The sequence below is a fragment of the Rhopalosiphum maidis genome, chromosome 2, assembly GCF_003676215.2.
Source record: "Rhopalosiphum maidis isolate BTI-1 chromosome 2, ASM367621v3, whole genome shotgun sequence".
Classification (NCBI taxonomy): Eukaryota; Metazoa; Arthropoda; class Insecta; order Hemiptera; family Aphididae; genus Rhopalosiphum; species Rhopalosiphum maidis.
Genome location: NC_040878.1, coordinates 62949705 through 62964629, shown reverse-complemented (window position 1 = coordinate 62964629; position 14925 = coordinate 62949705). Strand labels below are relative to the sequence as shown.

Here is a 14925-nt window from a genome sequence, read left to right as displayed (position 1 = left end):
TATTGATTCGCAATAAGTTATATAGATTGTAGATAACGAATATTTCACACATACCTTTTTAAATTCTTATCTTTAAAATATCTATTTATACGATATTTAAACCAACTTCGAAATTGTCGGCAATGTATTTTCTGTTCAAGATTTAAGAAATTTAAAACCCTATTTGACCATTGAAATCGATACCAAAAAATTGTTGCATCGACAAAAACAAAATAAATATTAAAGCTACGAGTACACCTGTATTTTACAAAAAGAAAAATTTCAATTTTCAATTGGGATTTATAAAAACAACGAAAAAATCCTTAGCGTCAAAGGAGTCGCCCTGTATAATGTGGTACTTTGTGAATTAAAAAGAAAGAACATCAAGTTATCCGAGCAATACAGACGTAGAATTATTCTTAGCAACGCGAGTTTGTTTGAGAAAACCCGTTTTGTATTATTATATTATTAAGAATACACCGTGCGTATACAAGATATCCGTATTTTAACGACGACGCATAAAACATTAAAATATTATTATTATAGTAATATATTGTATATATAATATACCCATAGCAAAGTGAAACCTTTTAAAGAGGACACCCGTGAGACCGAAATCAAAATCGTTCTTCCCGCGTTAGAGTATGTTATAATATATATTATTTACACAGGTAGCAGTACGGGAGTATAAATTCTATATGGTAAAACTACGTTTTATTATCTATCGCGTGTGTATACGAAACAATTCATTCAACTTGTATACAACAATTTCCTTAGCCAATGTGGAACGATTTTCGATGAACAAAAAAAAATTTAAATATTTTTATGTAACACACATTATATTATCGATTCTAATTATATAAGCTTACTGTATAAATTCTAGAGCAGAATGCATTTCTTAAAATGTCAATAATTAAGTTGAATCAGATATTGATGAAACGAGAATATATTATATCGCTTAACAAATTTGTATGAAATCAAATTCCTACACTAGTTTCCAAAGCAGATCGCTCTGTACCAAGAGCAGAATTATGGCTATTAGGATTTAGGACCATACTTGCATAAAGCATCCTAGTCCTTTCATGATGAAAGTTTCATCCATATAATATAACATATTCTATAAGTTATACGAGTAACTACTAACTACCGTGTTTTACATTCGTAATTTATTAGTGTTATACATAACTATTATTACTAATACACAATGAAAATCATTACTCATATAGATACATTTTTTTAAAATTAATTTGAGTTTATAAGTAGTTAATATAGATAATTCCTAATTTTTTTTATTTTTTAATATTGATTATATTATTTGACGTAAGTTTATTTATCATAGTCGGTATATTTCTTAATTTATAGTTGTTATGAAACAGTCAGTATAAAATAATAAAATAATTGATGTAATATGGTAATAATAAAGTGACAAAAAAATATTTTATTTTTATGAATGTTGTGATATTTATTTTATTTAAATCTTTTTCGTATGGCAATTGTTATTTCTCTCTTTTCTCTTATCCATTAAGGATGTGCATCTTGAATAATACATTATTGTGGCTATATTATAATATAAATATATCTACTAAATGATTATTGTTAAACGTTCCAATATACATTGCGGCAGGTCAAACACATATAATATTTTATATAATATATTGTATACGAGGTCTAATCAAAAAGTATCGAGACTGATACGATTAATCGTAAACCAGTTTGAGTATGAACTTGCATGTGCTATATTGATCTAACTTTATATGTTGGGAAAATATATTAGACATAGATTAGATTAAAATTGTTTCAGTCGGCTTCTAGGTGCGATTAAGTCAAGTATGTTTTTACGTCCCGTTGGATTTCATAATGAGCGAAAATACAGAACAACGAGTGTGCATTAAATTTTGCCATAAACTGGGAAAAACGGCTACTGAAACCTACCAAATGTTATTGTTGGCTTATGGAGATGAAACCATGTCCCGTGCTCGCGTTTTTGAATGGTTTAAACGATTTAAAGAGGGTAGAACAACTGTTGAAAGTGATGAACGTGAAGGACGCCCATCAACAAGCCGCAATGAGGAAATGATACAAAAAATACGAACAGCAATACGAGGTAACCGTCGTTTGACAATTATGGAACTTAGTAATGAGTTTCAAATTTCATTTGGATCAGTTCAAACCATATTGACGACTGATTTAGACATGAGAAGAGTTGCAGCCAAATTTGTACCAAAACTGCTCTCAGGTGAGCAAAAAGAAAATCGAAAACAGATCGCCACTGATTTGCTAGAGTGTTCCGAATCTGATGATTTTTTTTTAAAATCAATTATAACTGGTGACGAGACTTGGGTATATGGCTACGATCCAGAAACAAAGGTACAATCTTCGCAGTGGAAGACACCTGATTCACCACGACCAAAAAAGCTCGTCAAGTTCGGAGTCAAGTGAAGGTCATGTTGACCGTTTTTTTTTACTACCAAGGTGTTGTTCATCATGAGTATGCTCCTAAAGGACAGACTATAACAAAGGAGTACTACATTGATGTTCTTCGCCGTTTACGAGACGCTGTACGAAGAAAAAGACCCGAGTTTAAAGAGTCTGGTAGTTGGAAATTGCATCACGATAATGCACCAGCCCATTCAGCCCATGTTGTGCAGCAGTTTTTGGCTAAACATGGTATCCCAGTTGTTTCTCAACCCCCCTATTCATCAGACCTAGCTCCATGTGATTTTTTTTTATTCCCAAAAATAAAAATGGCGCTTAAGGGTAAACGTTTTCAAGATGTAGATGAAATAAAACAAAATGCGACGGAGCAGCTACGAGGAGTTTCTAAAAATGACTTCCACAGGTGTTTTCAAAAATGGCAGGAACGTTGGAGAACATGTATGGACTCAGAAGGAGCATACTTTGAAGGAGATTGAATGTAAATAACTTTATCTAATATATTTTTTTTTTTTTTTAACAGTCTCGATACTTTTTGATTAGACCTCGTATAGTATACATTCTATAATATAATACGTTAGGGGTCTCAAGATTTCGATATTATCAGATGCCATACCCATATGCTCTTGTATAGATAGAACTATCTATTATATGCGAAATATTATTATAATAATAATTATCATGTACATTATATAATATACAGGGTGACTCATTTAACGTAAGACACTCATTATTTTAGAAAATACAAACGTGTTTGAGAATATTATATTTCTTACTATTTTATATCGTTATTGTCTTTGACTTTTTTACACCTTTTACTTACAAAATACAATTTTAATTTTATATTCCTAATGAAAATATTATTCGGAATACTTCGAACTACAAAAATCAAAAGTCGAATTTCTTACAAGTATTTTATTAGTTGTAACTTATAAGTATGCAAAATGTTGATGAGTGGACAAGAATTTTGCGGAGTACCCTTATACCACTCCACTCGGCTTACCTAAACATTAAATACTTAAAACTCATATATCACTCATTCAAAATTATTTTTATACATCGAATTAGTAATTACTCCAAATTATTTTCTGCTTTGGATAAAAATGCATATTATTATAAAAGTGAGTTAAAAATTAAGTAGCAAATAATAAATGTCTTATGTTAAACCGATCACCCGGTATATAGCTCTACTTATATTATATACTATAACTCTTGAGTCTATATGAATATATAATTATAGTATTCAGTATATAGATACTATTTGTAAAGTAATGTTCAGTTTTCTCATAAATTAATTTTTCGATGCGTTCCGCTCTCGCCCGTTCGACAATATTGTGCTGCACGCTACGAGCATAGTATTATACGCGTAACACGAATACTATCATACACATCGTAGGTATTATATTTCCACAACAACTATTTAGTAGTGCACATCGCGGTGGCTGATAACGCCATATACCTTGTAGGTACCTACATTATTGTTATTATAATATCCGTCGGAGCAATATACGATACTCGTACACCAGTTACTATTATTATAATGTATTATAATGTGTATTTAATATGATATTATGCGTACTCGGGTAGGTACTATACGCCTATACCTACAAAGCTGTACCCCATATAGGTACACGATCCGTATCAACGGTTTGTATCTTCGGTTTTATTATAATGTATTATTATTATTATTATTATTATTATTATCGTCCTGCGTGTAATGTAATGAACAACTTACACATACGTACATCCGTACGTCCGTGTTTGTGTATGGATTGGGTGACTGCGTTTACATGGTACATAATAAAGTCAACGCCGGAAAACTTGAAATCGACATGTGCCATCTAACCCGAATTATAAGTAAATATGTATTATATACTCCAAAATATGTTCCCTAGCCATCTTTTCACCCTAAGACATTATCTTCAAAATTATAACTTCGCCAAAAATGAGTGCGTAGTTATATAGTGTGAACTTGTTCAGAACTAAGTACTCGAATTGTTCATTACTCCTAAATGATGATTTTTTTTAATTATGCATAGTCGCGTTTCATTTACATTCAGCTATCATTCATTCACGTTTTCTCTAAAACCATAATTTTTGCACATTTAAACAATGAATAAATGTGCAAACAAAAATAATTTTATTTTGGGGGTCAATGACTAATGAGTGACTAGTAAAATATACGTCATGCGAAATACGCGCCTGTGAATAATATGATCTTTTCGAATGAATATCAAACATGATCGACGTGGGATAACATCATAACGAAACCATAGTAAATCGTTAAGGACATTCCACATTCGTCATAATAATGCTATAACGATCAGTCGTAATTCTTTCCATAGTATACGCACATTGAAACTGCATCGACGACGTAGCTGCACAACACCATAAATCAATTAACCCACTTTTGAATTCGAAAATTTAATAACCCAAACAACAGACTACCGCGAACGCAGTTAAATGTCAATTGTTATTAAGTCTTTTCGAGTGGAAACAGCATCATACGATGTATATGTATAATACAGTAATTATTATTGTTGTGTATAATATCAGTAGGAGGTACTTTGTACTCGAATTTAACGGTTCGTTACCGCCGCTTTTGCAGCTCATGGTCCAGTCATTACAACATTAATATATTATTATACGGTTACTTCAGCTATAATGTGCCTACTGAAAATATTATCGATCCATCGATAATATTGTGACTATTTTTTTCACTATTCGAATACTATAAACCCGATTTATAAGCACGTCCACTAGATAATAGATAATATACGTATTATGGGTACAAATCAAAAACAGTTTTAAAAAAATCGCAACGATAATAACTTTTTATCTGTACATGTTCATTATTATAAGCCATACATAATCTGTACTAATTTATGGTCTTCTAGTGCTTGATGCACGCATGATAAAATTATAATTATATATCAAAATGAGAATCATTTAACGTGAAAACCGATTAAAAGTATAGAAAAAATCCTAACACGGACGTAAAAATATATTAAATTATAATCACAGCGACATAGACGTAAATATATACTGTTTATTATTATACACGTATATCTCATAAGTCATATACATGGAAACAACTGCTAAATTAAATATTTCGTTAATGACTTGTGCTAAACTTTAAATAATCTTTTAAAAGTTTAAAACAACACAAACAATAATTAGACCTGTAATATTAAGTGAATTAAAATAATTAATCGATTATTTAAATAAATAATCAGTGATTATGATATACCGCAGGCCGACTTATTTAAAAGTAATTTATCCAATCTTGCAATTCTTCAAATTCAAATTGTAATGTAGATAATATTATAAAGATTAAAGACTAAATATTTTTAAATACTAAGATACTCAATTGAATTTTACTAGCTTCCTGATGAACTAATTATTTTCAAAATAATATATTAGTTGTAAAGTGGATGATTTTATTGACATTTTATGTAAGTATTATATAGGTACCTTCTGAAATCGAAATTTTAACTCGTAGTTTTTTTAGTTATTCAACTTTCTGTTTATTATACTATATTTATGTGCAATATAATAATAAATAGGTATGTGTATATAATCTATAGCGATATGTACCTATTATGCATAATGTAAAAAAATAAACTAAAGACTAACTTGAATTTACTGATTGATGATTAACATCTATTTTATGTTTTAATGTAGAAGTGTATAATCGTAAATCTGTATATATCTTAAAGTCATACCTATTTTAAATATTCAATTTACTATTATCTATGTTAATCAAAGCAGAATAACTCAGAAACTATACTTATTCAAATTTTGATTTAGTAATATAAAAAATGTTCAAAAAAGTCGTCTGTTTAACAATTAACAGAAAATAATTGTATCACCGCGCCCTGTATGTAATTATTCCATAACAATCTAAGTATTTAAAAATATGGTTCTTAAGTAAACTATTAGATATAAGATATACTCAAAAGTCAAAAGTTATAAAAATAAGGATTCCAACAAATAATCTATTCACTTTAACAAGAAAAAAAGAATAATCGTAGATAAAAAAAATCACCCTGTATAAGAGAACCAGCGTAAATATTCATGCAACAAAAATCACATAACGAATACAAGTAATACGTTTTTATATTTTTAATAGAAAAAAACAAAATAAATACATTGTTTATTCCTCTCTTACTAACTACAGCATTAGTACATTACCACATTATTTTGTTTCTGCTCTCGAATCGACCATTTTGGTGTCTTTTATTATTTCCCGAACACGCACTGCAGTCAATTAGAGAAATTTTCGTTGCAAGCGTTCTCATAAACTAAACATTTGCTGCGCGCCCAATGTTATTTTTCAATGTAATAACACATCGTTTATCTCGGTATGTACCCACGACGGGGCTTAACGAGACTATTTCGATTTTATGACCCCTGTAAAGCGCAAACCACATCACTGCCGAACCCGTTTCGCACAGCAGCAGGTTAGATAGAAGAAAAAATAAAAACGGAGCTGCGCTCGCGTAGATCAACATTTCATTTCCGTGCACATTATAATAATAATATAATACATTATTAAAATATACCTACCGAACCAGACTGGCGATACGAACAGCAATAAACGCGACCTCCATTGATGTTATTATATAGTATTAATCGCGCGTGTATTGTCGGTATTCTCGTAGCGTCTTATACACGTTTTATACACTGCATTGTACCTATATATTATTATTATGATCACAATATAACAATATAATACTATATACACTGTATATTATACAGGCGTCCGTGTACTTTTTGAACAAGGGGTTCTCAAAAACTGCGGATCCCATATAAATTTAAAATTATTTTTTTTATCAAGGGAGATGAGTGTTCCGTAGTGGTCCAAAAAATAGGTTAAGAACCCACACTTTAGGTGGTTATATAGCCAGTGTCGGATTTAGGGGGGGGGGCGGCAAGTGATAATTTTTGCCCCCGAGTACAAGGGCATCGAGGCACCTCAATGATAGACGCTTAAAAATTTAAATATTTAATTAAATTTTAAAATAATTGTAAAAACTTTGTACCTACCTCTGTTCTCCATTAATATATAATAATATATACTTGATATGTTGCTTTCTTAAATCTATGTGATTGAACATATTACATATCGATTAATTCGTGGATATCGTTTATAGCCTATCGGTAATGTAGGTATATATACGTCTATAGCGACATTATTTTGAACTATTTACTATAGTTTTAGTAACTCTTACACACACAGCATATTACGATAGTATATAAACATACTTAATCATTATATTAAGTGCATATAGTATTACTATTATCCTATGCATATAATAATGAATGCTGTTGCAGCGCACAACGAAACAATAACCGTGGTCCATACGTATTATTGTATTAACCAATTATAAACTTCTTTTTCATCTCTATATTTTTATCTCTTCGCCGCGAGATTAAAAACGTTCATGTATTATTGTTTATTCCGTCATCGTTACTTGGTTTCCTTTTTTTACGACGACTTACGAGCGCCAGAAAAACCGGTATCGATGTCGTTGAGTGTCTACACTCTACGCGTTTTAGATTTCGAAACAGTTTTTACTTTTTCTGACTTTTTCTTTCGTTTACTGCAACAAAATGAGTATTATGATAATATATTAACTATAATATATCTTACTACAAATCACGCAATCTGGATTCATGACGCCCAGCAATAGTGACCATATACAACCAGTGGCGTATCCGTATAGTATATGAGGAGGCGATGGGTTTTATTTTATTTTTAGTAATGATGTATTCATAAATTATTTATTATTTTTTGCGAATTGTTAATCTGCTGCTATCAACATTTTCTTAAAGTAGTGATAAAGATATCATGCCACTTTATACAAGCTATGCGTATGGTTGATTAAATATAGACTAAAAGTTAAAGGTGTTAGAGATACTGAAGCTGAAGTCCATAGAATGATTTGCAAATGAAAAAAAAACTATATTATTAGGTTCTTTAATAATATTTATTCTTAAATTTTATTTTTTTACTTTTTTAAAATTATTACATAATACTGATAGCTTTTTTTTATTATTTATTTAGTGTTTCAAATATATATTTATATTTTGGTACTATATCATTTTTTAATTTTGACTTAATACATTATATGTTTATTATTATGCAGAGTAACGCACTGTATTATTTTTCCATTTTCTTGTTTAACTAATCCATGAAAACGATAAATATGAAAATTCAGTAGAAGTGGTGGAATACCTTATACATATACTATATTTTTGGAACCATAGAGCTGAGTATGAAACAAAATATTAATAATAATTGTATACACAAAAATATATATTTATGATGTTTTAATATGACTGCATTCCGAATTCCGATTACAAATAATCGATTAAATTACATCAAATACTATAATGACAATACGTGTTAATTAAATTACCAAAAATGATATATGTATTAACGGACTTTTAGAACGTCGCATTATGGACCCATTATATTAATATTTATTATTCGAGTATTATTGTGAGATATATTTTATATTTCGCTGAAAATTACAAAACGATACAGAAAATATAAATTCGTATAATAAATTCATCAATCTAATCGTGGGGCATAGGGTCGTCGGGATACGATACACACTACACAGGTTGATCTGGATTCAGTTCAAAAGTTGAATGATGCTTATCTTTCCATTGTATTTTAATGGTTGCAATATTACGTATTACGTATACACTCGTGTATTTACATTTCTCGAATTCAAATTGTTTTTTTTTTTTTTTTAATTACCAATAAAACCAATTTAATTACGGCAATCAAATCAATAAAACGTCAATTATTATTCTTACAAATTTTTATTACGTACAAAATATGTATATTAAATATCGAAAAATCGACTGCTGTAGTGTATCGTTTTACGATATACATATACTTTTATAGGGTCGGAGACAATTTCATAATATTTTTACAGTTAACTTATATAAATGGAAAATAATAGCATACCTACTCACCTATAAAAATAAAATAGCGTTATATGAAATGCGCAACTCTGAAACTTATTAATATGTATAGTTTTGGTCAACCCTATTGCATATTACACAATTATAATTTTAATAAAATATCGATGGAAATCTTATGAAAAAAATCACCGAATATCACCTCATGTCATCTTTATCAACGTCTTACGCAATTCGAATATGGATAGAAATTCACGGGTTGCTATCTGGAGTGATAAAAGGAGCTATAAAGGACGTCATCATAAGGCGTTCAGTTTATTATATATTTATATGATAACATAATTATAAGTTATAACCAGATATAGGTACTAATATATATTATGTTTTGTAAATACTTATTTTGTATTATGTTATAAATTATAATTTTATCACTTTTATTTATAGGGCAAATGAGTCACGAGGGACAACACTGGCACGCTACCGAACAGTGTTTCTGTTGTCATACGTGCAGATCTTCGCTGTTGGGCAGACCGTTCTTGCCACGACGTGGTGCCATTTTCTGTTCAATCGCCTGCAGCAAAGGTGAACCTCCAACGACAACGACAACGATGACGACATCGCAAAGGCCTGAATCAGAAATGGACGATGCCGCTGCTGCAGTCGCGCAAACAGAGCAGACAACGCCCGCGCAAACGCTGCAACCACAACCGGTCGTCGCCGCGCCAGGCTCACCGGCCAGCGCCGGAAGCCGGACCGCATCGACAAACGGATTCGCGTAGGTTTCCCTTGTATTTAATACGATTTTATCGTCCTCCTCCGCGATAGTATTATTATAATCTAGGGTTTGGGTATGTTTTTAGCATTAATTTATTTTTTCTGGTCAACAGTATAATATTGTATGCTAAGTAAGCGAGATTTTCGTTCCACAGCATTGTGAATAAAAATTCCTAACTTTTTGATAATTTGATGTATGTATATTACAACTTTTATGTAATATTCAATCTTTTTAATGGATGATTTATTATCTTAACAATATGTTATTTAGTAAATATTCAACTATACATTTCTATAAAAAACAAAATGAGACTACGATTTTATGCGAGATAATATCCCAATAAATAGAATATAATATACCCATCAATTATTTAATAAAAATGACTGTCAATGACAGCTATAATATAATACTTAACTTTAAATCTTAAATCATATTAATTATCAGTTGTGAAGGCTAATAGTAAAAACTTAAACGCTATCTTTTTTTTAAATTTGAACTTACAAAATTTAAAAAAAAAAGTTAGTTCTTTACGTTTTTAAAGAGATTTTACTACATTATTTCACTACACATTTCCTCATCGAAAATGTTTATATAAGTATAATATATAATATATATAAATTGATCTTGACGAGCATATTTATTCATATACGTGAGCATTTTTTTTAGTTTATAAATGTAAAATCTATTACCTATATTTTTCCATAGCAATACCCTAGACCGTGAGCATATACAATTTCGCGATACTGCCTAAAATATAATATATACATAACATTAAGTGTCCGCAATTATCAATTAGAGTAAAAGCATTTGTGATAAATAATAAATTTCAAAAAGACCAATTTAATTTCAGCTTTGAAATCAACCGAACGTTTCCTTCCGCAATATTATCGTTCAATACGCCATGTCGCGACATAAAAACTCGAGAAAAAATGTGAGACAAGTCACTCATTCCTGCATGTGATGAGTTGACCCTCGTAGAGTAAAGATATTTTGGTAAAAACCACTCTAAAAACTTCAACTTAACTATGACATGTGTGACCGTCTAAGAACCTACCCGCAGCCCTCTCAAAATCGTAAACAGATTAAAAGATAATAATCTATCTGAATCAAATGATGGCCGTACATATGGTACGCTAACCACCACCACGCGATAATTAGTTTTTATTTTTGTAGTCATGTACGCTCCAACACTCAAATAAATGAAAAATTCCAAGACAGTTTTGACGTGTGCGCGCCCGAAGGATAGAGAGGAAAAAAATAAAAACGTCACTTTGGTAACGTCTTGAGCTCACTCGTCATCGCTTTAACCATATAATTGCGACTGACCCATCCGCGAATTTGAGACACATTTAATCGAAAAACCATCTGGAAAGTTATGCACCCCGCTCATTTCATATAATAGAACCGATATTCTCTGAAGTGGAAAGAATTTCGTGTTAAAAAAGAATTACAATTCGAAAAATATAATATACGAAGCAACGCACTACGGTACAAAAATAAACGTAATAAAAATAGACACCTACCGATTAGATTTTTAACTAAACTAAAGTAAAGGGAAACTTTAAATGTTTTAAATAAAACTTAAATAAACAAATTAATTTGTATAATGCTTTCCTCTTTAACCAATAATATCCTTAATATTTTTTTCCGTTTTATCATAAATTTTACCTATTATTTTACCTATTATTGTTGAACTAAATATAAAACTATTAACTTAAAAATAGACTATATTAAAATATATACACCGTATATAAATAAATACAAATCGTCTCAATAAGGTTATTACCCAATGTTAAACAAGTCATAAAATGACAATTAATATTCATACAACTTTTTTCTGAGGTTTCTTTAGTTATTTTAAGGGACTATCCGACAGCCGTATATGAACCTAATAACCATAATTAGTACATAACGGAAATATTTTCTCAATTTTGTCAATTCATAATTTATAGTATTTATTAGTTATACAAAAACCGGCATTAAATGTGGGATCAAGATAAAAATCTTCAACCTCTTCTTCCCTAGAAAAAAAACTCATAATAATTAACCCCATTTGCCGATATCATCATCGCCACAAGGGTTGCATTTTAAACGTTTATATCAGACAGCTTCCGACAACGAATACTCGCGCATAATATACAGTCGCGTTTTACTTGATCCACTTATAACCAGCTTAGTCAAAATCAATAAGACAAAAACTGATTCACTTTAATAAAACCAAAATGCGATTTATATATTATAACGTACAAAAACCGCAATACGAACCATGCACGCCTGTACATTTCGTCTCGCCGATTGAACGTTGACACGATAGGCAAAAAAAACATCGTTCGAATGTCCATCGTCGTCGTGACTTGTGAACCCTTCGTGGCAGTTATTATTGCGTTAAACCGTAAATATTTAATCGTAAAGCGGTCAAAATAATAAATAATTGAGTCGGTATTTGATATCAATAAGCAACAATGTTACTGCAATAAGAGTGTAAAAGAATGCTTGAAACAATGAAACTAGTACTTGCAATAACACGAAGTTCTACACAAAATGTATTTGAATAAATTTTAAAATTAAAAAATGAGTTTAAACATTGACAATATCGTTATGGTATGAAATAAGTTGTAGTATTTAAACGTTATGAAGTGTTAAGTATACAATATGATTAGTGATTACGGATATTTGCGATCGAAGCCAAATAAACGCGATACGATTTTTTTTTTAGATAATTGTTTTCGCTAAAATAAAATGTTGACTAGTGACACCCGTGCATATAACCACATTAATCTCTGTGTTTTCCGCAGATCGCCTTCACCGTCACAACAATCGGCTTGCCGGTCGCCGTTGATGGGCCGCAGAGCGTTACAGAATGCCAACAACAGCAGTACATCGTCGCCGTCGCCAACGCGCCACATGCAACAACGGTCCGCGGGCGATGGGGTATTGGCGCCACACGTCGGTCGACCGAACGCCGTGGCCGCGCGTCCATCTGATTTGGATGTAAGACAGCGGCGCCGGCGCAACGACATCGCCGTGGTCGAGTCCAGGCGCGTAGTCACCGTAGTGGACAGGGGCGACGGCGATGACGTAGACGTGGCCACTGATGATGATGGCAGCAGTGGCAGACCACGCGGCCATGGGTTCTCGGCCACGTCGTCAGCTGTGATCGCGGTCGACCGAACTGATGGCGGCCGGTTGGACGACACGCTTTACGAGCTGCAACGGTTGTTGAGCAACGGAAAACTGCCGCAAAGATTTCTGGAAAAGCTCATCTCAGACGACGAGATCACCGACCGACTGCTAAATGAGTTCGAAAAACTCACGACCGCGGCTGCAGCCACCGCCACGGCCGCCGCCATAGAACCATCGCCACCGTCCTCTTCGTCTTCAAGCCGACGGCCTGCGGTCGACCGTCGACTAACCGGCGCCACTCCGCCGTCCACCACCATTGTTGCGACCGCAAACGCACCGCTGCAGCCGCGTCGTGCTTCGTCGTCATCGTCCACGCCTGAAACGGTGGCCACCAGTGGCAGAAGATCCGTCCGCTTCGACGGCACCGCTTTATCGTCTGCCGACCCACCGGCTTCCGGGCGGTCCAGACGTCGGCGCCGGGAAGGCCGGAACAACCGGAGTCGGAGTCGGAGCCGGAGTCGAAACAACAGACCCGTTCCGCCGCCGCCGCCGCCGCCGACCGGTAACGACGACGGCGATGACTCGTCCGCAGAACACGGTTGCTGTTCTACGTGCTCATCAAGTTCAGGCAGCGAGCTCGACGACCTGTCTGTGTACCGGTTACCGGCTCGCCGGCCGTACGGCCCGGGAGCAGGCGCCGCGGCCAGGATCTCTTACGTGCCCAACGACGCCATAGCGTACGCCAAGCAGCAGGCCACTGCCCACCGGTCGCCCGGCAGGAGAACAGCGGCCGCCGGCCAGTCGCCACAGCACCTACAGAAGCAACAGCAGTCAGTGGATGACAAGAACTGCGTCATACAATAGTGATATATATATATATGCAAATATGCAATACAATGTGCTACGTTAGGTATATAACATTTGTATTTATCATGCTGTACATGTATAATGTATACCCAATGAGTTAATTTTTTTTTTTTTTTGAGGGGGAGGGGTAGAATTTGGATAAAATACATTAGTACCCTCTTGTTAAAGTATATGGGACTAGTTCCAATTTGCCCCCTTAATTACGCCTATACACGTGTGTCTTCCACGATAGTGTTTTGTATATATTAAATGTTATGTGTATATTGTAATCGTATAAGTTATAGACAAAAGTTTGTTATATACATTTATATTATGTTTAATTGACGTATTATATACTCCACTCGTGTATAATATTGATAAGTGATAACATTAAAAAATTGTAGGTACTTGCCTAATTTTTTGTTCGAACAGATTTGTGAATAATAAAATAAATTATTTATGTTTGAAAATACATGAATAAATGAATAAGTTTTTTTTTTTAACAACCCGTCTGTTTGATTTCAATAACACCAATACAATTATGTGTAAATTGTATTCTTAAATCGAAATCCATATAATCGTCACGCGTCGTTTGTGAAAAAACACACGACGAATATACCACTGCAGTGCGGTAAAATCGTATCTACATTGACGTCGGTTTAATCCAAAAACAAATTGTGATGAAGAATAATTGTGCTTGATTAAAAATTTGACAATAGCGTTAAAGAACAACAATGTAAAATGGTGATTTTATTTTAACGGGCGACACTAATCCTTTTTTTAAATTTTTTATCAGTGTCATGCGTGATTGAAATAAATTCAGGCACTGT

General features: G+C 32.9%; 2 protein-coding genes across 6 annotated transcripts in view; both read left to right on the top strand.

The window, feature by feature from the left end:
* Positions 1 to 14526, top strand: part of LOC113551592 (protein prickle-like) — a 169200-nt gene extending 154674 nt beyond the window's left edge. For all 4 annotated transcript variants that reach the window (XM_026953921.1, XM_026953923.1, XM_026953924.1 and 1 more), the window contains 2 exons: positions 9796 to 10126; positions 12922 to 14526. In XM_026953921.1, coding sequence (XP_026809722.1) covers positions 9796 to 10126; positions 12922 to 14113 — 1523 coding nt within the window. In that variant the 3' untranslated portion in view covers positions 14114 to 14526. The remainder of the gene's footprint in view (positions 1 to 9795; positions 10127 to 12921) is intronic.
* LOC113551593 (protein GVQW3-like) lies at positions 1758 to 2454 on the top strand. 2 transcript variants are annotated; one of them, XM_026953926.1, is made up of 2 exons: positions 1758 to 2083; positions 2171 to 2454. In XM_026953926.1, the coding sequence occupies exons 1-2, from the start codon at positions 1837 to 1839 to the stop codon at positions 2416 to 2418; spliced, it is 495 nt and encodes a 164-aa protein (XP_026809727.1). In that variant the 5' UTR covers positions 1758 to 1836; the 3' UTR covers positions 2419 to 2454. The 2 variants fall into 2 exon arrangements, with proteins under 2 accessions (XP_026809727.1, XP_026809726.1); XM_026953925.1 differs by having other exon boundaries at positions 1761 to 2083; positions 2144 to 2454.
* Positions 14527 to 14925: the final 399 nt, after the last annotated feature.